The 23,462-nt window shown below is 38.9% G+C and overlaps 1 protein-coding gene across 1 annotated transcript; it reads left to right on the plus strand.

Annotated features, from left to right (window-relative positions):
- The first annotated feature begins 6,865 nt into the window (after positions 1-6,865).
- LOC121306728 (fibrinogen C domain-containing protein 1-like) lies at positions 6,866-22,656 on the plus strand. Its single transcript, XM_041238625.1, has 2 exons — positions 6,866-7,757; positions 21,395-22,656. The coding sequence occupies exons 1-2, from the start codon at positions 7,686-7,688 to the stop codon at positions 21,914-21,916; spliced, it is 594 nt and encodes a 197-aa protein (XP_041094559.1). The 5' UTR covers positions 6,866-7,685; the 3' UTR covers positions 21,917-22,656.
- The last annotated feature ends 806 nt before the right edge of the window (positions 22,657-23,462 follow it).

Consider the following 23,462-nt stretch of genomic DNA (forward strand, 5'->3'; position numbering starts at 1 on the left):
GACTTGCTGTTAGCATGCATTGCACGATATAACTAAATAGCAACAGCTTTCAATCATTAAAATACAAGCTACCTGCAGAAATAAGATAAAGAGTCTCGCATGCACTGTTAGAAATGTGATTTTCATAACCTTGGACCTGTAATAATTATTTAAAAAGTGGTAGTATTTATATCAGCTGTCATACAGAGACCTTACTGTGTTCCTGCTTGCTTTCCTGAAATATAATTGGCATTCACATTTTGCAAACCCAGATTTGTTTTGCTGCTACAAAAAATTGGTACTGCATTCGTCTCTATATTCTAATCCTGTTGCAGAGTTTTTTTTTTTTTTTTTGTGTGTTTTTTTTTTTTTTGTAACATAAGGGTCAAATAGGTAGCAGCGGTTTCCTCAGCAACAACCCTGATCCTTTTTCATAATGCTCTATGACTTGGGTGCATTCATCAAGATTTATTCTGATCTATTCTGCCTGAAGCAACGCTTGCATTGATGTGTGTTGCTTTAACATGCAATCCTTTTTTTTTTCTACAGTAATGCATATTTTCTGTAAGCAGACGGGTCAGGTGGATGTTGGTTAAGTACAGACATCCATTGCAATATAAAAGCTTCCTCTGGCAGTCATGTTAATGCTTTTCCCATGTTTGTATTTTTTAGCATGCCTTGCCATGCTTGACTCTGCTCCTCTTGCGGCGCACCATGCTTGCCTGAGCTTTGTCATGCTTTCACTAATATTTTACCACGCATTAAAGCTTTTCTGTGTAATTCCTGTGCAAATAAACACGCAGAGTTGGCAAGATTTGGTCTAGTGAGCATCCAAACATCATTAGTTACAGCTACTTGGTTGCCGCAGAAAGATATTTATTCGAATCAGTTTAATACAGTTCAATTTTCAACGATTCTGGGAAACAGTTTTAATATCTCTCTTCTCTTCTATTGTTTTTTTTAATTTCAAACGTTTCAGGAAAAAAAATAAAGCTAAATAAATTTTCATTATTTTGCTTTAGGATAGTTGAATGCTATTTAATTTATCTACAGGTATTTTCAGGATGTTTACACAGCTAGTGTATACTGCAACAGGTAGGCATTCATTTAGAACACATGACTGTAATTCCAATTTACAGTAATCACATGTGAACAAGCTTGGTTTACTGTTAAATTCAATTGAAAACAATAATTAATATTCAAAAAATAATTAATCATGGCTAAGCACACATTTTATAATACCACAAAAGCAACAAGTATTCAATGTACCATACATTGATGCTTACTTAAAATGAATTCAGCTGTTATTTCATGCATAGTTCTATTCAAATAACTGACCTACAGGTCTGTAATATGCTACCCCCCCCCCCCCCCCCCCCCCCAAAACAAAAACAAGGACAAGAGGAGCTTAGTGAAGTAGGGGAGAGAAAATCGATGTTATTAAAACAACACACACTCTTTTAATGTTATAATGCCAGCCTGCACTGAGGCCCAACACACTGCCATCTACTGGCGGATTAACCCTCTGCTCCCCAGTGCCTCTCTCCCTGGCAGTTTTCAAGTCATGAGGATGAGTGAAGTTGGCAACACTTTCAAATAAATTGCCAGTTCATGATGAATTCAATGACCTTGTATTAATAAGCCCATGTCTTTCTCCAGATATAGGCTTATTAGTAGACACCCTCACTACCTCAATGCTGCCCTGACCTCTCCTATCCTTTGTTGATTCCAGTGTAATTAACTGACGCTTTTCAACTCTGTTGACTATACTAATACAGAGAATGTGGGAGCAATAGAGTTGAAAGTTCAGATTTACATGTTTTTTCTAGAATCAGAAAGCACGGGCAATGACCAAACAACAAGTGTTCTCCAAGCAAGCTGATAGCCTCCTGCGGACATTTATAAAGAAAAGCTAAATCTAATCTCAGTATTGGAGTAAAGTAAGTGAAAAGCATTCAAGAACAGGTAAGAGGAAGGTGCACTCAAACAGGCTGCACAACATTCTTTGATGTCAGCCAGTGCACGGCCGTTCTGATTCTTTTATGTGTTTCATCTGTCATTATAGTGTAGGGGTTTTAGTGAATTTCCAAGTACCGGCATCTTCTGTTACCCAAGACCTCATCTTCACAAGTGACCTGCCTTATGATTGCTTGCTGTTGTCGGAGAGCTTTACTTAATCATTGCAGTTCACACAAAATGAGACTTCACTTGAGGAGGTCCAGTCTCACTTCATGACCTGTTAAGTCACAGAGATCAGGAAAGGGTAGTCAGCTAAGAAGGTGTCAGGCCACTCTGCTGTCATGGGAGCGAGGAATCCCTTCGCTGTTATCCGAGTCTCACAAAACATAAAACCTCCTTAAGACTAGCAACTGCAGCCAGCAGAAACCTGCATGGAATAATATTTTAATAATAACAAGAGCAGAAGAAATGTGAAGAGGCGGTTTGGTTCACTAAGGCTTTTCCCTTGAGCTGAATTATTTTTCTGGCAATTCTACATATACAGTAGAACCTCAGAGTTATGAAAGCCTTGGGAATGGAGGCTGTTTGTAAGTCTGAAATGTCCCTAACTTTTTTCAGTGGTTTTAATTGACGCCTGCTATCTACACCCTCAACCTGACAAATAGAAGGATACAGCACAGTATTGCAATACTGATGTTGTTATGGTTCTAAGGCCTTTAAAAACAGTCCTATACATTGTAACTGCAGCAAAAACACAGATTTAAACATTCAGGAACACATTCATACAGCTTGAATGATCATTCAGCCTCCTTCAGCTTGAAAAAAAAAAAAAACTGTGCTTTTTATAGTTTTTGTTTAGAGTCAGATTGTCGGACTTGCTTTGAAATCTGCCTCTCCTTTGTCTGGATACAGTCGTTGTTACAGTAATTTTGCCTTAATGTCCAATGCCTATCTCGTTGCATTGGATGGAGTGACTGCATACTTTTGCCTAAAAGTTAGTTCTTTGTTAGAACGGTCAGAACTGTATGGCTAAGCAGGTTGAGTTGAGCCACTTTGAGAAACATGGAAAGCAGAATTTCAACTGTAACATTGGAACTGTGGTTGACATGGAAAGTGATCAGCCCATGCTATGACATCACAACAGTGAGTTATGATTTTGTGACATCAGAAGAGTGAATTGTTACTTGCTTTGTCTGGGCCGGGCTTGTTATATTGTCCTCTGCAGCCATAACTCATTATGTCTACATTTCAAGCTTGTAAAACCTTATACCTAACCAGAGTCATGTATTCCATCAAGCTACCCATTACCTCTTCTGAAGAAATCAATTTATCACAACACAGATAACCAGTTCACCCCAAGTGGCCTAAATTATTGAATGCAGATTTGCTCCTACAGTAAATCAGTAGAGTTTGTCTAGAATAAACAGATGCTACCTCACAGATGTGGTGCAATGCTAATTCTATGACTGAGAATCAGACCCCCAGAAAACATACACGTGGGTTATATATTAGAGGTGCAATCAATTAGGATATAGGACAGGTAAGAATGATCAATAACCTATAAATTGAAAGCTCTTTAGTATTCAAAAGCATTAAAATGCGTAGATAAATACAAGTGAAGTCATGCAAGTGCATTATACATAGTAATATAATATCTGCATAATATATGCATTGAGAAAACATTGCTATTAAAAAGCTGCAGGACAGCTGATTCTTTCGTTAGATGCTGTCTTTTCTTATCATAAAACAAATACAAAAGCTTCAGCTCAACAGCACCCAAGGAATTCACATGTTTCTGGGTAGCTAGCTATGTGAGGTGCTCAATAGGGCACAATGTTTAATTGAGGCTTGCAAATTAAGCGAAGACCATCCTTAATTGATTAATTAATGGAAGACTTCACAGATTTTTACAATGACCAACTGTGGCGTTGTAGCCTCCTAGCCCAGATGTTAATAGCAGGGTCATAGACTATAGACACAGAAAGCTGCAAGGATTAAATGTGCTAAAGTGCTTTTTAATTACATAAATAAACAAAAATAATGTTGCACTGTCGTTAGTATTTATGACCCAATCATGCGTTCTGGGGAACCTAATTATTATACCGACCGGCTCACTTCTTGGAAGACTTTAAGTGAGAAGGAGAATGGATTTTAACAGTGACCAACCAATGGTTTCAACGTCTTTGAGATGGTTTCAAATCAGGGTGTTTGTTGAAGTTTCCGTGCTTGCCCTTTGTTTTCTCAACTCCTCATGGAAATGGTAACTCAGGCTGGGGCCGCGCCCGAATTCTTGTTAATTTATTTTTTTCACAGAACTCAAGCCCAGTTTGGATTCAACTTAAAAAAAAAAGAGATTCTGCCCACTGTGCTGTGTTAGGAGATGGCGTGACTGGGCCTGTGTGGCAATCTTTTTTGAGTTATTTATCAGAGTACTTTTCATTTATTAAGCATGGACCATTCTATATTTTTTCCCTTTTTGTTTGTTTTTACTAGTTTGGCTTTTGGGGTTCAAAGCTGTATCGTAAACCTCACATAGGTGTTAATATATTTAGAGGATCCCTCGTGTTTTATAAAAAAGGGAGGTAGGGTGTTCATTTTAATATTCTACACAAACGTATGGGAGGAAAAAACAATAAAAATAAAACAGAACTGGGAGGTCTGGGAGTTTCGAAATCGTCTGCTTTTTCTGTAGGTTTGCCCAGAGTCCTTGAGATTTTTATCTTCTCTGATGAGTCAGGCTCCCCATCTTAGAGCTGAATTAGTCTCTTGTGTACTGCCAGGCCTGACTATTTACAAATATCAACAGATTGATTTCTTAATCTTATATCACTCTCTTTTTTGCATCTCAATAATGCTGAATTCACACGTCACATTTCAGCAATCCTTCGATTTATTAAAGCACTTAGTTTTGACTGCTTATATTAACCAGGCAATAATTATCAGGAGTTCCATATTAATTATTAAGGTGATTGTCTGTCATTTCCCCAGTAACAGCAGTTAATAATGATTAACCACATTACTGCTGTGACTCCTGCATATGCATGCTCAGCTCTGCTTCATTCTATATATAAGCTCATACTTTTAGGTATAAAAAGAAAGAATACTTATAAAATACTTGTAAGCTCATTTATTACTGGTAACTATTGCACTGTGCAAATAATATATTCATTCAAGAGCAATCAGGTTGCAATCAGGTTTTTTTAACTGAGCAATAAAAGAAAGGGAAAGAGCTGTCTTGATTGAAGTCTATAAGATTGTATCTGGAATAGATCAAGTTAAAGAAAAGTTAGCACGACAGCAGACTAGTGGAAGCTGAGGAAAAGCAGGTTCAGAGCAGAAGGAAGGGGGCACTTTTTTACAGCGACTTATACATGCATGGAATAGCCTACCAGCAGACATAGTGAGATCTAAAACACCGGGAACATTAAAAAACAAAAACCCACAAGGTTCTGTTCTTTTAAATGAGATTCCCCCCCCCCCAGCAGGGAGAATGGTGTGCTAACAAGGGACGAGTCTTCAGGAGCCCAATGGTCTTTTCTCGTGGCCTTAACCTTTCTTATGTCCTAAATAATACCATAAACCGCTCTGCTATTCTACAACAACGGTTCAAATTCCTGACCATCAGCGAAATAGAAAACCACGCCCTCGTGTGCACAGTGTTCAGTCACTTTGACAGGCGAGTAGATAACCCTAGGATAAGGAAATTCATTGCTAACCTGCTTAAGCAGGAGGTGACGTCATCGAAAACCTCTCAATTGCATTACCAGGAGTGGAAATGTATCCCGGGATATGTGCCATATTGATTTGGTTATTTCAAAGGCCATCTAATTTGCCAATACTTTAATCAATGTTGTAACACAAACAGGTGGTTTGTTCCAAAAACAAACAAAAAAAAAAATATATATATATATATTGCAAAGAGGACAATTTCTTTAGCACTCTAGATGGGAGGAATATTAGAGAGTTTAATGAATATTAACTCTCAAGGTCAGGCCTGTATGCAGATTCCCCATCAGTAGGCTACACCTGGAAACGGCAGTCTTTGCACAATTTTCTATTAAGATATCTCTCCTAATATATCCCCAGGAACTTGAGCTCACATTTTTCCAGCGGTTGTATCCCTCATTAGCTGACATCGAGTTATTGGTAATTGGGTTGTTATTGAAGGTTTTCTCCTGAAACCAAAAAACAACAATCCTTGTATTAACCCTTCCTATCCTGGGCAGCCCTGCAAGTGTATAACTACTTTCTTAGCTAAAAGGAACTTTTTATTTCAGTTTTTTGTTTGTCTGATTGATTCCCCAGTCAGTACAGTAGTTTTATTTTAATAAAGAGTGCAATCAGAACTACAGATGTATCCTGCATCAAGGATGGATCGAGGATGAGAAGGGTTGGCCGATCCAGTGTTAACGTTTTCAGGATGGTTGTGCAGTAGTAGAATTATTTATGCATGCCCTACGAGCAAACCTAAAAAGATTAGCCTCACTGCACCACAATGAACAGAAACATGCCCCAGTTTTATTTTATTTTGAGAGGATTCTTAGTGCAAATTATACATTGCCCCACATGTAAAGCAAATACATCTTTACTTGAACATACATACATACAGTTCATAATGTCCATACATGCATGCTTGCATACAAACATACATATATTAAAAAAATACCACATTCCTATTGCCAGCAAAAACATTAGACTGCATTCTGAAATTCTAATGTTTCCCTCTCTGTGAAATGGATAGAGGAGGTATGCATTACATAAAACACAATCAAAAACTCAAACCAAGTCCCCACACTTAGACACACATATCCCCTTCATACACACGCCCTCCTAAAAAAAAAAGTATTTGTCTGATCACACTGCAGCTGTTGCAGCAGCAGCAGCAGGGTGGGAAGATTTTTGTTTTCCACCTCTTTGATTGACAGCTCCTGTAGCCTGAAGCGCTGGTGAGTGCACATGACTGGGGTTTGTTAATCTGCTATAGCACTGCTCATGTCAGACCCAGCTCTTCAAATCCTAGCGAAATACCTCCTCATGCTGATCAGGGTTCTTAGCTAGGACAGGCTCAGAGAGGGATTTATCCTTTTACAACAGGGCTGGAGATTTCCAGTGTATTGCACGGACGCCACAAAATGCATTAGCGTGGCTTCTGTCTGCAGCTGTTTCTGTAATTAAGAGATTGAGAATTTAGGTGCCTGATCTAATATGCAGGGAATGTGTTCTTTTTAAACTACTTTTGTCAAGTAACTGGGGAGAGGAGGAATGAAGTCTGATTTCTGAGCAACTGAAGTGAGAAATTGAATAATCTTAACAGACACTGTACCCTGGTGAAGATTTATTGCAAGACAACAGTGGAGTGGAATTCAATCTGTTTTGCTGTTTCACTTGCCGATGACTGTTATATATATATATATATGTATATATGCTTGCAGACTGTGTTTTGAAATTGGAAGATATTAAAGCTGTTTTTTTTAAAGCTTCCTTCTTTAGAGGAATACAGAGCTGAATCCACGGATCTGAATTGGTAGAAGTACATATGTAATATACATCTTTGTGATGTTGATTTCCTGCTGGACCTAGAAACGTACGGATCTGTGCTGTGTGTATTGAATTTAGTTGTAGCCACTGTTTTTTTTTTAGTTTTTATTTTATAAAATCTTGGAATAACTCCTGGGGAATCACCCCCCCCCCCCCCCCCCCCCCCCAACCTGTAATTCAGACAGGCTGATTTGAAAGGTTTCCGGAGAATGGTAAATGATCGATGGAAAACCATGAACACTGTTTCAGAGCTTGAAGATGGACAACAACACAAACCTCAGGTAAGCCACAATAATTCTAATACGTGGTTTCTCTGCAGAAATAGGTGTAATGGTAGTGCACAGGCATACAGTGTTTGCAGAACTGTGTGTGTGTGTGTGTGTGTGTGTGTGTGTGTGTGTGTGTGTGTGTGTGTGTGTGTGTTGTCTAGAAGAGATTAAACTGTGTAACTAATTGTGCTACACTTTTCAGGATCTCCTTGTAAATTAAATTTAGCAAACTGAGTAATAGCTACAGCTATGCATGCTGTCACAGTTTTTGCTCCTACAGCTTCAATTCAATTTCAAGTTTATAGCTGGGTGCATGCTTAATGTAACTCTTCCGTCTCTCACTGTGAATATAAATGGCTATTTCATCTGGGCTGGGTGTGTTTAAATACCATCACTGAATGCCAGGCATTGGCTTGACAAATACGTGTTAGCAAAAACAGAAGTGACAGGGATTTAAAACTAATGAGAAGAGAGATTAGAAGATGGGATGGAATTGACTGAATCAGAAAACCACTCGGACCCAAGGACCTTATTTAGTAGCTAATCTAGTCCTTCTAAATTGCTTCCATCCTGGGAGATTTTCTTCAGTCCTTTCAGTTGATCAACAGCAGAGAGCTCAGGTATATGCAGTGTTCAGAGCAAAGCGGCGTACAGTAATGCTCCAGGTGTTCAGTGCAAGCAAATTATGAACAGAGCATGGCAGACCTATCTATTAGGAGGCTTTCACAATACTGGACAGATGGAATTTGAGTAGCCGGGTGGAGCCTGGTCTTCATTTCAACATGATATTTATTTGCCTTTGCATCAGCGCTGTAACAAGCAATGAGCTGTGTGACAATATTCCAAGTATTTTTTGTAAACAGTGTGCAGGATTATTAATGATATTGATTTGAATTGATTAGCGGTGTATAGTGCCTAAGTTCATGCATGTGGCTAATAGAAATATACTTCTGGATTCGTAAAAGCCATTGAATTATATATATATATATATATATATATATATATATATATATATATATATATATATATATATATATAATAAGACTCTCATTGCATAGCAGTTTGAGCCAAATCCTGGTTAATAAGATGCGCGTCTGAGCTTGTTAGCTATACACTGGTAATCAAGCTCATTTTAAAACCTGGAATGGGTGAAATTGCTCTGCAATAGGGAGTTTTATTGCCATCCCTGTACTGTAAGACTTATTTTTACCTCTTCAGTTTTGGAGATTTGAACCAAGAACCTTGATGTTTTCAGCCCAGATCAATCCACATTTCTATCACTCAACTCGAGGGGATAATATTGATACGAATAGAGAGTGTCAATAATTGTGGGCACTGCTGTATTTACACAAACACAAGTTATATAAACACACACACACACACACACACACACACACACACACACACACAACGGAGAAACCAGCCCTGTGGCTTCTCAAGCTTGCAAATCAATCACTACAAATGTATACTCAAGAGGAAAAGCAACTGATAAACATATAAAAGCACAACATGAATTAATTAGTATGCAGGGTCCGGCCTATTGAGAGAGCAACCACTGTGCTCTAGCTAGATAAACAGTACCCCCCCACCCCCCAAGCCAGGCTGTTTGAAAGGTGTTCACAGAATCTATATAAGGGAAACATACATCTATTTTAAGAGCTGATTCATCCCATCCTAGATATATGTTGCTGATCTCCCACAGTGGTCGTTTCTTGTGTCCTGGCTTGTACTGTACTGTACCTTCCAGTCAAGATGCTCCCTGATGTGCTTTATCATTTTTAACACTGGCAGCTGCTAAATTCCTTTTTTTATATACTGTACCAGACCTTGATATCAGTGAACGGAGGTGCACTGTGGCAGGAATGCATGGTTAGAAATATCTAGAAAACTTGTCCTTCAATTCTGATTTGAATTTATACGAGTATACATTATGGCAACTTACTTATATATTGTTCTGGCTTGATGAAACTGTCTGTGCAAGAGTTCTTCATTCTCTTGGAACTGAGTTCAGATTTGTCTTTACTAGGCACACAGGACAAGCCCAATCTTGGGAAAAGTGACGCAAACCAGAAGGGTGTTTGCCAGACACAGCAAAGAATGTCAATGCACGCAAATGATCCCCCTCCTGATATCCATTAATAGGTGTTTCTGTGTGTTTAGAAATCAATCAGACGTTGCAAGAGTTGTGTGAGTAACACAGATAGAATTTGTGCAGGGGTCAGAAGTAAATATGTTATGGTCTCACACATCACATATCAAGATTGAGCAAGACTGTCTAAATCCCCTTTTCTAAAAGCATGTGTTCCATTCTGACAGAGGCATCAATACAGGGGGGCTCCACTGTAATCCACAGATACTCCCCCACCCCCACCATCACATTTAAAAAAAATCTTTCCAACAAAGCATTGATTCCAACAGCATCCCATCCATCCCAATGTACTGATAATATTTTATGATAACATGAATACTCCTTTTAACTTAACATAACTGCTGGGAAAAAACAGGTTAAAAGAAAATGTTCAATTATTCCAATAAATAAACAAATATGAAGAAATATTTATTTGGTCTAAACTGGCGGATCACTGAGATCTTCACCAAAACCAAACCAATATATCTCTAGTGGGTGGTAGCGTTTCCTTTGTTTGACTTATTTATGTCGTGCAAAAACAGCCAAGTTGTCTTTCACTGTTTTTGGGGTGCTTGGTTTTGTGCAGAACAGAACGCACAGTTTTTTTTTGAATGACGCAGACAGCTTGGAAATGGTTATTTTACTCCAAAAGCAGGGTGACAATACCAGGGGAACTGGTTGGGATTCACAGAGGTCATATTGAACGTGTTACCACTGTCACCTTTACCCATTCACCAGTGAAGCGATAACAGTCATTAGTTAAATTGAATAATAGAAGAAAAAACAGCCTTGTGCCTCAGTGGGAGTTTTTTGTTAAAGACTGTGAATCACTTTATATTTACAATACGGGTACAGGTAATCACACCTGCTTAATATTTTATTATCTGTGCTCTTCCCTGTTGTTGGTTCAGCTTAGCTTCAGCAAGTCTATTTTTCTTTGTGTCCTAAAAGCTGTATTAATGTATTTAAACAATAAGTAGATGCCAGTTAAACATGCTCCAACAAATTACAAAGTAGCCTGTCCTCAAATGAGGAGAATGAGACTTAATGGGTTAAACTAGAAAATGCTGTTGTTTTTCCATCGATAGGCTTCACTTTGCTTCTTTATTGGTGTTGAAAGCGCAACACAGACTTGGCTGCGCCTGACAGAAGATGCATGCACTGATATAGATGTGCTGGAACATCAGGGAAGAGGAAGCAAAGGAAGCAGTCCCACAGGAGAGAAAGCATGTCCCCTGCAGTAAAACTAGGTTAAACTTAATTCAGAAAACAGAATCGGATAGCCTTGACACCTGTGCACAACTGCCGTCTCGTTTGTATCTGTTTACAGCCATGCATTAATCCTCATTTTGGATGGATATTTTTCACATTGTGTTGAACATCTGAAAGTATACTTCTCAGATGCGGCGCTGTATGTCATCAGCATATTGTCCTGTAATAACTTTAAAATATGTACATAATCGGCTCGGAGATATACAACAGCTTGTTCTTTCTACCCCCACAGAAGAGAAGGCCCATATTCCATTTTTTGTTTAGACTCAACCGTCTGCCACAACACAAACATGTGTTTAATTCCCCACGGGGCATTGTAATAGAGCAATGGAAATGCATGTAATTGAGGTTCATTGACTTCCTCATACAAGCGGCAGGCGGTGGATCATATCTCATGCATATGCATTTATCTGTGATGTTTTAATTACTAATGAGTTCTGCTTGCTAAAAGACACGGAAAAAAGATCTCTGTGAAATTGAGGTAATCAGAAAGGTCAAGGTTAACTGCGACTGTGTTTGCAGAGCGCATTTCATATATGTCAAAAGTTTGGGATAATGCAAATAAGAAAGCTGAAGTTAATGAAATGTCACAAAGATAAGCTTTGCTTCCCAAGTTTAAACGTATGTTTCAAACTGTTATGTCCAGATCAGGAGACTAAATTATCTCAAGATCTAGACATCGGGTTTTTTTTGTTGTTTTTTTTTAAATGAGATCTTCACTTGACTTGAAAACAAAAAAGGAAAAGTGAAGTTTGATAACAGCGTAATCTTCATTATCTGCATGGTTTTAGTCTGAGAATATAAAGCTGAGAACACTAACGCTTTGCGACCACTGATTGCACTTGCTGATGCCTTAGATAGGAACTTAATTGTAGAGATCTGTGCACTGAACCTGGGCAAAAACTGTCTGGGGAAGCAACTTTGGAACGAGAGACAGCTTCCGTCCCATCACCTCCCTGACGCAGCGTCCACAGCGTTATTCATTACCAACTCCTTTAGCATGCTCTCTGCTCCCCCAGCATTAGGAGTCATTTGTTTTGACACACTGCTACCATTTTGACGTGGTACTGTAGATGCAATGTACTTTGCACATGGGTGGTTGCCTGGTAATAAGAAATGCATTTGCTTGAAATGATTTTTAATTAATGAATGTCCAGTGCCTTTATGCAGTTATCAATATACACAGGTACACCAGGTCTGGCAGACAAACGTTTTGCCTAGTGCCTTTTAACAGTTTGTTACCTTGAAATCTATGCATTAGCGTTTTTGAAGTTATGGATGAATACACAAAGAGAACAAACATTATTGAAATGTACCGTGCTCTACAGACTTTAACTTTCATTTAGTTCAGCTGCATATACTGTTCAAAAACTGCAGTGAGGAGTAATACATATTAGACGTAATCCATCCACACCAAAAGCAGAAGGGTTAACATATTGTAACCAGGTTATACATCATGAACGATAACCTTGGAAATTAAGCCATAAGTGAATCAACCAATAACAAGCCATGGTGCCAGGCACTTCATGCGTGTTACAGCTAGAAAATAACATTTGATTCTCATTGAACCGAGCAGACCAATTTTCTGATGCATTTATTGCAAACGCTGCCGGTGTTTGTATTTACTGTTAAACTATACTCTTTGAAATGGAAAATTCATTACAATAAATGCATCGGAAATTGGATATGGAAATAAGAGGGCACCTCACTTATCTGCAGTACCTCAGAGTGAAGCCATTATTTTGTAAAATGAAATGATCTCAAAATGAAGGCAGTTTTCTTAATTGCATTGCTATGTACATGTTGTTTAAAGCCCAATGAAGGGTATCTTACATTCAAAAGTCATCTGTAGAGTATGTGTGGGTGTCATCAATCAAACTACCTGCAGACATTTAATAAGTGATCAGCCCATTATTCAACTTTAAATAAATGCACATATCACTATTCTGGATTAATTTCAGTGAGCTGTTATATATGAAATGACCAGCAGGTGGCATTTGTGTATATACATATGTGTGGTTTAGTAGAGTAGTCAACGTGTTGGAATGAATCAAAGTTCCAGCAAGGTCATTATGTGGTCTCCCCATGTTAGGAACAATAACGGCTCTCATCTATGTTGCAACAACAGTTAAATGAGGCCAACGATTGTCAGTTAGCCACGTCCGTGAAGTTAAGTTCCGAAGAGCATAGAGTCTATTATGGAGATGGGTAAAGGCAAAGTGTGGGCCATTTATAATAGAAGCAGTGCATTATATTCATCATAAGCCTCAGTTCACATTTCTCCCATTATCTGCCTAAATAAACCCACTAATACTCTGATTCTAACCGTTCTTGTAATTAATGAAACAAGCATAATAAAGGTACTACACTTAAGAAGATTTAGATCCCTGGGTGTGCATGAACTGTGAGTCTTCTAATATTGTTATGATGTGTTTTAAATCTATCAGGGCTGATGCATTCCTCATATAATCTTCCTTGAGATGGCGGTTGGTTGTGTCTGTGGTGTGTGCCACGGGGGTGGCAGCGGTCTGGGAAAAGTGCAATTTGAAAAACATGGAGAGTGAATTAGCCGACCTTGACAAGGTTATTCACGTAAACAAGAAAAATGCATTAAAGTGCAACAGCATAGATTCTTTAGCTGTTGAGAGAAACACTTTAGGTATTTAAAGGAATAAAGCTCTCAGCTCTGAATCTTGACCTCAAACTCCAAGCACCCTGGCCTTTAATCTTTGTAGCAATTCACACAGAATAAAATTCCCTGGTTGAGACAGACCAAGGGATACTGGAAGGGGCCAATTATGAAAATGCTTTGAACACCAGCAGGACCTCATCAAATTCAGCTTGTGCTCTGACTAGCCACTAACACTATTTTAAACTCTGCTGTCAGCTCCTGGGCTCAGCAAATGTGTTGCACTGGTCATCCATTGGGACGATTCTGGTAAATCTCCAGCTGAGAAATGAATGCACATCAATAAGATTCACAGCAGGTTAGACTCATAGAGTGAAGCAGAATTGATCTCTATTATTACTGGTGCCTAAAGATTTTTATTCTTATTTTTAAATGAATCTTCTTCAGTTTTTAGTTATTTTATTCAACGTGTACAACTATGGCCAAAACTTTAGTTAGAATTTGAGGATCAAGGCAATAAAAAAAAAAAAAAAAACTTCTAACTGTTATCTTCTATTTAACATTAAGTACACTGAAAACTACAAAGAGGGATGTAATTCAATATGTTAACATTATTTAGCAGGTTTCATTCGACTTTTTTAAGCAAAATGTGTTAATTCTATAGGGTGACGCAAAACATTTGGCCAGAGCTGTATGTGAAAACTGACAAAGGAAGCAAACTGTCTTTGGGCTTCCTCAAGTGCGATAATGTATTTTTTCCTCTGGTGAAGTGACTACATTAAGACACAGTATTCTACCCCAGTGAGGTCCATCTAGAGCATAACTGTATATTGTGTTACCATAAATTACCTTGACTTTCATTCCACCTGTTCCCAGTTAATTTGTAGCTGTCTGTGAAAATAGTACTGGAATGTACTATGAAGATAGACTGAAAGAACTAAATCATTTGAGCCCAGAACAAGGAACAATTAGGAGGGACTTCATTGAAGTCTTTAACATTTTAAAGGGCGTTCGCTTTAAAACAATACTTTAAGCGCAGGAGACATTTCTTCACACAGAGTGCGTGATTCACAACTCGCGAGTTCTTTAAAAATAAATGTTATTTTCAACATCTGTTCTTACGAATAAAATTCTGAAACTGTTTTTTTTTTTTTTTACTGTTGATATTGAAACCATCAATAGTACACAGCGCTTTCCGGGAACACAACTTGATGTTATTGATTAATACAGACTTTGAGAAGTAACGCATGAGTTAAAGCGTATATGGAATGGATGCCCTAGTCACTGTTAGTGCTGAGTTACTGGGATTCTTTAAAACCCAACTTAACAAAGCTTTGAGATCAATCAGCTAAGAAGAACTGGACACATGTAGATGGGCGTCCAGTTCATCCGTACATTTTCTTAAGTTCTTATGTTCCATCTTGGCCTTCACATCAAGCATCATAGGCCTGATCCAGCCCATCCAATCTGGTTCATTACAGAATAAAACGCTGATCAGGGAGTAAAAAAAAAAAAAAAGGTCACATTGACTTTGTTCTCCTCTAAAAACCTGAATATCACACAATACAACAGCAGTCAAACGAGACAATTCATGTATTCACTCTTGAGAAAATAACAAAGCAATGCACGGAAGATCAGAAGGAAAGTGACAGCATCCTGGGGTGAAGCTTTCAAGACTTTAAACAAGGAGGATGATTCAGCCTTTCATCATTAAAATGTGCACTCGGGTGCATTTTAGCAGCCACGGTGGTCCCTTCTTCCACCTCCTATGAGGAAAGCAGTATATCCTGTTTTTAAAGGCTCCAGCTCACCAAATACCAAATTCTATACATTCACAGAAACCAGGGCTCCTTTTTATACCGTGATGTGTTGAAATTAGATTAGAAAGAAAGAAATCTCTTCAGACCAGAAAAAAAGAAGGGAAAGAGAGGACTTGTTAACCCAAGATACCACTTCTAATTTAGCAGAGATGAAGAGCAAAAGGGCAGGAATGGAAGGTGAGTAAAAGTAAGTTTGGAACAGAGTTATAAATCGATGGAACGGCCTACCAGGTGAAGTAGTAGGATCTAAAACACTGGGATCATTTAAATAAAGACTAGAAGCCGTGCTTTTAAATGTGTTCCCCCCAGTAGGGAGGATGGTGTTCTAACAAGGGAACAGCCTTGATGGGTAGAATGGCCTTTTCTTGTTACCAAACTTTTCTTATGTTCTTTATTCAAGCAATAGAGTGTATCATCACCCCCTGTTTGCACACAACCACCTTGCAATACAACAAAAGCAACCACAGAGTGCTTAAGCAGCCAACTAAACCCAATCTGAAATATTTCCATGTGAAGGAGCTGAGAAATACTGTAAATCCGATCTAAATCTCTTTTTGACATGGTTTTGCCTTTCAAATCCAGTGCTTTTCATCGTGTGCGTTTTGTCATTCCCGTGATCTTTGAAGCCAGCATGGGAATGTGTTGAAGGATAAGGGTTGGAGTAAAATCTGAAAGCCAAAGCATTTTACACTGGGTGACCTGCTTCTTCTTTTCAGGTTGGAGGTTCAGTTTCTCAGATCCATGCATGACTAATGAAATCAGCTTCCGTTAGCTTTCCACCAAATTGCCCGAGCTGGCGTTTCTTTCATCTTGATTTTTAATGTTTGAGTACAATATGCTATTCAGGCTCCAACTGTGTATGTCTAAAGATATGATGGGACTTGTCACTCAAAGAAAATTAACAATTTTGAGTTCTCTAAATCCGTAGAGGAGAGCTAACCAAGGTTCTCAAATCAATTTTCTTACGGCTTATTGAACTCGTAAAACTACACTTTTTATTTATTTATTTTTGCTTAAACAGTTTGGAATATGCATATATTTTAAAGACAATGCTTTGTTTTCTAGTACCTACCAGTACCTGTAATCAAGTCTCGTGTTATAGTTCAGACTCACTCCAGTGGTTTGGTTGTAATCACAATAAATCTACTAGGATAGAAGAGTAGCGTTGCATTTGAAAGCTCATGTTTTTACTGCTGCAACACAGTTGGAAACCTGCACAAACATAACCCTCACAATTTCTCAAAGGGCACCTTTAAGGAAATATGGATTCCCATAGAGATGAATATCGAATAGCATGCAATTTGCATGTATATTAGAGAGTGTTATTGAGCTTTCAATCTGAAGATACTCCATCTGAAGGCTTCCTGATATTGTACAGAAGACCTCCGACCTCTAAGGGTTGCAGGGTCCAGCAAGGGAAAATGGCAGATTCTGGAGTGATATTCCCTTTCCTTTTATTTGTTTTTGATTAGTTTGTTTTACAAACAGCGTGGGTATATACAGGTATCAAGATCTTCTAGTTACGCGGTGTATTACAATTAAAGAATTACAAATAACTGGCTTTGTCACACTTCACAGCTAACACACTTGATGGGAACAGAATCTTTCAGTGCAAGAAAGAAAAACGGCATGTCACAGGGCTAAAGTTTCTGGGAAATGAGGTGTTCTATCAAAAAATAAAAGAGAGCAAGAGAGCAAGAGACAGAGAGAGCGAGAGAGAGAGAGAGAGAACTCCATTAATGCAAAAGCATTGCACTGTTTTGATTTTATTGGCAAGCGAGAGGCGTGGGACAGCTGGAGATGGTAATAGCGGATGCTGATTATAAATGGCTCTCTAGTTCTCCTTAAGGTTTCAAAAGCACAGTCTTCCTTTCCATTCCAGACACCCTTCTTTTTGGTTTTGCTTCCAGCTTGCATTACTTATTGAGCAAAGTGAACACATTCATAATGAACATTACAGCATACATAAACACGTCCCACGTGACTGACCCCTTTTAAAATGCTGAGTAAGTAATTGTCAGAACACACACAGTACATTATTTCTCTCCTTAATTATCCCATAATAAGTGTTTGCAAGAACAAAAGGGTTGGCAGCTGGCTACTATGAAATTACTTTGCTTTCCCTGTAGTGTTTTTTATGTCATGGGGGATATGTGTTTAATATCCTCATGCATGCCAAAAAGTTTTTAATCATCCTCCCTAGCTGTAACCATTTATCTCATAGTACAAAAAAGCATCCACCCAACAAGCTCAATGCTACATAGCAGAGTTTCCGAACTAGGATCCACACATTGTAAACTACTGCAGAATCTCAAAACGTCCTGTATTTTATTAAGCGTTGCAGGCAGTGTTGTGTGCTGTTACGGATTCTGTCCAGTCCCCTTATCGGTGAGATGAGATGAGCTTTAAAACTCTAAATTCATGGATGTAAACGAGCCCGGCTCTTGTACATTGTGGTTTAGATGCTTGCCTGCAGTTTAAATGCTTGCTTGCGGTTTAGATGCTTGCTTGTGGTGAGCGGGGGTTGCCAGTTCACGCCAGCCTCCTCCCAGGTGCATAACCAATGCCGTCATTTACCTGCAGACACGAAAGCTGTGGAATAAGACACTTGCTTGCTGAAGTAAATGTTGACCTGGAATAGCAACATACAGTATGTATGAATCACGGCTTGCAAAAAACTATTTATTAAAATACAAAAATATTTTCCAAAAAGTTGGCCCCTTTAACACGACTGCATACACTGTGGCTTATTAGTGCTCTATTTAGCATGTATAAATAGATATAGAAAGTGGCAGCTTTGCTCTGAAGCTCTGATGATCCAGGTTCTGCTCCCTGTGCTAAGCGTGGAGAAATTGGTTGTACAGCTATGTTGATTTAATGTCTCTGGGCGCTGTACAAATGGGACTACAGCAGAGCTAAGGCTTTGTCAAATACAGAGATTTAACTGAGTGAACAATTTCTGCATTGTGAATGCTGCAACCAACAGCAGCACAGTGGTCACTGGTTTTGCTCTTTTACATTTAAAGTAGCTCCATACAATGACTCTTAACTCCAATTTATAACCCTAATTCTGCCTTACCCTAGATATCCTCAACCTAGAAGCCACCAATGATCACCTCCAATCCCACAGAGCTTTCCTTGTTGATAATATAGCAACAACATCATATTGGAGAGCATTGTTGTTACCTGACCCATTGTTGGCGGACTATTCACTACGGCAGAAACAAACAGATGGCAATGGTACCCTTTAAGATAACAACAATGAGCAATATAATGGTTACAAGGCTGTACATTAAATATTACACCCCCCCCCCCCCAAAATCTTCTTTCACCCATTCTGCGAGTGTGTCCCCAGCTCGGCTCAGCTCCAACGCCACTGAACAGAATTTGATACAGAGAGGCAAAACTCAAAGGTAAGGGGATTATAATTGGCAGCTTCAGTCGGGTTAAATGTATTACCGGCCCACTGAATGATTGCAGCTGTGGTTAAATCAATTACTGGCTCTAACAATACTCCATTAACACATGGGCTAAACGATGACTTGATCACAAAGACTGATGGTGCTACACGAATATTCAATTAGAGGGGTGTAGATGACACCATAAACCAAGAGAGGGGAAAGCTTGTGCTGTTAATACAATTATTCAGACCTGAAGATCAAATACCAGGATGCTTGTATTCATTCCAAACTTATCAGGATAAGTAATAATTATCAAGTCGAAGGGAATTCGCTGGGGAGTATTGACCGTCTGGGAGACCAGAAGCCCCCTTAAGTACTTAAGTTCTTAAAAGAGCAACAGCATGTAAACTCTTTCGTGTTTGTTTCATGAGCTCCCACTTTCATTCTGTTAGGGTGGCGCTGTTGTTAGGAATGCCCAAAAGTCAATATTTCATCTGTGCCACCAGTGGACAAAAAAGTGTTGGCCCTAGTTGGCCCTCTGTCACCACCCGCGATGTGCTCCATATTGCCACAGTGTGTTTCAATAACGTACCGTGACACTACAGCCAGCAATTTAGTGTTAAAATGTAAAGCTGTTGGTTAATTTTAGTAAAATTAACAAGCAAAAACTGCGGTATATGTGTGCCTATTTATTTGAAATTATTTTTCCTGCGAGCTCCCTTATGAGATATAATGATACTAGACCCATTCAGTGGAATGGATGTGCGGTAGAAGTTTTCTGATTACCGGCTTACATCAACAGACTTGAAAGGACTGAATTCTCAGATGAACAAAATACGACTGGGACCTGCCACGCATTTAAAGCATTACCAAGTACAAATCTCCTTTTCTGATTAATTATATTTCAGATCAGAACATACTATGCATGATTAGGAGTCAATAAGAGGTCAAGGTGCTTTAAATAGAAAATGACTTGACCGACCGTATGTTGTTAAGGTGTTTTCCCTATGTCTACCAATGACAATGTATTAAACCCAATAGAGACGATCAGCTTGGGCTGCACTAATGAAAACAAGTCCTTAAAAAGATCCTCAACCCAATTCTCAGAAAAGAATTAACATTGCTAATTACAATACAGCTTCACACTGTGAAACAACGATACTCATTAAAACACCAGCTTTGATTTTTGCTTTAAGAAGAGTACTTTGTGATCCATTAAACATCAAGCCCCAGGAATAATTTTCTCACTAACATCATTAATGAATGGACTTGTAGGCAGAGGTCAGCGAATAAACAGATAAAACACAAAAAATGTAATTAAAAATGAAATTTAAAAAAAAATGCGACCGAAAGGGACATGGGAAGTGTTGCATTGTTTTTATTTGTGTGCCATTTTAGTATTTCTATTGTCCTCCAAAAACAAAACAAAACAAATTAAGTTCCTTTTATCTCCTGAAAAGTTTTTTTTTTTTTCTTCATCTGTTCTGCTTGTGGTTTGAAGTGCTGTTAGACATCAAGCTACAGAACACTATACCGGCCATATAGCAAGGTATGTAGAACCACATAGATCATACCTGAGTACACATTCTGAAAATCTTCAATTTGATTGGCTCGTTAGGTAAACAGTAGCTGTTGGTCTCGTACACCAGTTTAGGACTGAATAACGTTCAGGCAAAGGTTGATGGAAATCTTAGCATCTTTACAAAATATATCCCAATAATAATGTAGTGGAATCCATATTCAGTAGTACTAGCAGTCAGGATCTCTTTATCAGTATTACTTTGCTGTACTGCAATAGTGCCTGTATAGGGCCTCAATGCTGCAGTGTATTGCACTAAAGGTCATCAAAAAGCAACGGCATTAATTTCCAAAGGAACATGACATGTAAATAGAAAAGATCTGGGATGCTGATAAATTAAATTGACTAAAATATGACTAAAATGGTCTTCATGTGGTTTTAAAGCAAGTTTGTGTAAGGCAGCTGTTTATCAAAAATCCAGCATCATGTTTGGCTGTGATTGCAGTGTGGATGAAATGAGAGCATTTAGGTTCAAGTGAAGGAAATACCACCAGGATAGCAGACTCTGGAGCTTCAAAGAGCCAGTCCTATTTTAAATCATTAAACTATTATAACTGAGCTGCAGATTGACTATAAGAAGGGCTGCCGTGCTTTATGATGCGTTGTTTCCTTATTCCACAGCACCATTCCATCACATTTCTCTAAACATGAAGAAAAAAAACATTCAAGAGAATTAAAACAAGAAAATATGCACCACACCTGCTACATGTAGGCCCCAGTGATACCCTGTGACAATAAGCAATCTCTCTAACTGAGTTAAACGCTGAAAGAATGAGATTAAATTGTGACTGCCTGCTATTTCTTTCCTTTCTCTTTTCAGAGGATGAGCTGTGGCTACCTTCTCTGCACCATTCTCCTCTTTGTGGCCGTGCTGCTTGCCATAACGGTGACGGGCACCATCTTGTTTATGAACCACTACCACGCTGCCGTGACGGAAGGCCCACCACTCATCAGCACCAACAAGGACGAGAAAAACGCCTTGGTGACGGTGGAGAAGGCCGCCGGCTCCCGGATAAACATCTTCATCGACCCCAACTGCCCCGACTACAACAGCAACTTCCTGCGCCTGGAAGGGGTGCAGACGTCTCTCCTGCACTCCCTGACAGACCACGACTCAGACCTGAAGTCGGTGAAGGGTCAGGACAGGGCTCTGCTGGCAAGACTGGCAGAGGAGGTCAGCAAGCTGTCAGCGTACACCGGGCAGCTAAAAATGGATTACGAGGCCCTGAGGAGAGGCCAGAGCACTCTGGGGCAAGAGCTGAGCACCCTCCAAACAGAACAGGGCAGGTTGATTCAGGTAAATCTTTGTCTGGAGTGGTTAGGGAATCCCTCATGGTTTTAATGAGCTTATCGTTCCAAACAGGCCCAACAATGAGTAAAGTGTGACTCTGCTGCTTCACCTTCGAGGTAACGGATAAATGATTGTTAATCAGCTCAGTCACGGTTTAAATTTTCCTTGAAAGTACACAAACAGCATCTAAACCAGAGGCTAGAACGGTTTTTCATCCCGGTGTATTTGAAGTTAGCAAGCCCAGTAGCCTTGGGAAAAAAAACTGCCAAGCAGAGACAGACACGACATATCCATACAATTGCAAAATTTCAAACATAATAGCAGCTCTTGAGGGTGTATGTGGTACAATGGAGCAACCCACATCAAACAGAACACATTTCATTAGCAGATGTGATGGATTAGGTTTTAGTGTAAAACTGAACATGATGGTGGGGCCCTACAGCTTTAAAGGGGTGAAATGTAGAAAGACACACAAAATATTCCAGAAAACGTCTCTGTTGTGCATTTTCATTTGCTCTTTTTGGTTCAGTTGTGCAGTTTCAAACACATACAGTTGCAAACATGTACTTTCATTTCATAACATATCTGCTTCTACACTAGGTGAATGAAAGTTCTCAGTTTGCAAGCCTTACTTTCAGTTAGTCTGTTACTGTTTCACTTCCCAGGTCATCTCACCTTGGCAGTGTGTTTGGTTTGGGGTCAGACTATGTCACTGGCTGCAAAGAATGTCAGTCAACCAGGTGATTGGTTTATGAAAGAAAATAAGGCAATGAGGTACAGTATTGTAGACAATTTCCAGGGGAAAAAGGAGGAACAAGACTTCAATATCTTCAAATGAATATATATTTTAAATGAAAATGCATGTTTGTTATGGCATTGTTTCTTTTTGCACAATTGAGTTCTTGGAAGTGCTCAACAGGTAAGGTTATTAGAGGATACTGAACGATCATTTGTGGTATGCGCTTTTTATTCGCTGCAGAAGTGTATGCAAGGGTATCCTCTGAAATGAATGAAAACCATATACCACTAATAATCATACACTTATCTGTTTATAATTAAAAAATAAATATTAATAAAATGTGTAATTTGTTTTTATATTTAAATCAATTAATTCAGGTATTATTTTATCTGGTGGATCTTTACTTTCATTTTCAACAGACTATGCTACTTTGACGCAGATTAATTTCCAACCCTGTTTATGGCCTCTTTGCAACTGTCTTTCAAGATACAGTAGAACCTTGAGCTCAGTCTGTCAATTTCAGCAGTGCAGTACACACCTGGATTTAAACGGAAGCAAAGACCTCTTTATCACATTGAAAGGCTATTGAAAGGCTACTGATAGACCCCAACACTCTCCGCAGTTGTATTATTAGATGGAGTGTGTTTGTGGAGAAAGGTTAAGCTTTTGAGATGAAAACCTGGTCTTTATTTTGTATGCCTCACACAATTGTTTAATCTTCTCCTTTCTTGTTCACAAGCTGATTGGCTGCTTTGTGTAATTGGCTGTCACTTCAGAGTTAAAGGCAGGTCTTCTAGTCAGAGTGGCAGGGGAAAAAAAAGCAAGCTAATTACTGCCACGACAACCTGCATCTCAAAT

The sequence above is a fragment of the Polyodon spathula genome, chromosome 49 (genome assembly GCF_017654505.1).
Source record: "Polyodon spathula isolate WHYD16114869_AA chromosome 49, ASM1765450v1, whole genome shotgun sequence".
Taxonomy (NCBI): Eukaryota; Metazoa; Chordata; class Actinopteri; order Acipenseriformes; family Polyodontidae; genus Polyodon; species Polyodon spathula.

Bases quoted from the DNA above. Each gene is read 5' to 3' on its own strand.
- LOC121306728 (XM_041238625.1), top strand. From the start codon at position 7,686: ATGGTAAATGATCGATGGAAAACCATGAACACTGTTTCAGAGCTTGAA. The intron at 7,758-21,394 runs GTAAGCCACAAT...TTCTCTTTTCAG, and splicing joins GACAACAACACAAACCTCAG to AGGATGAGCTGTGGCTACCT.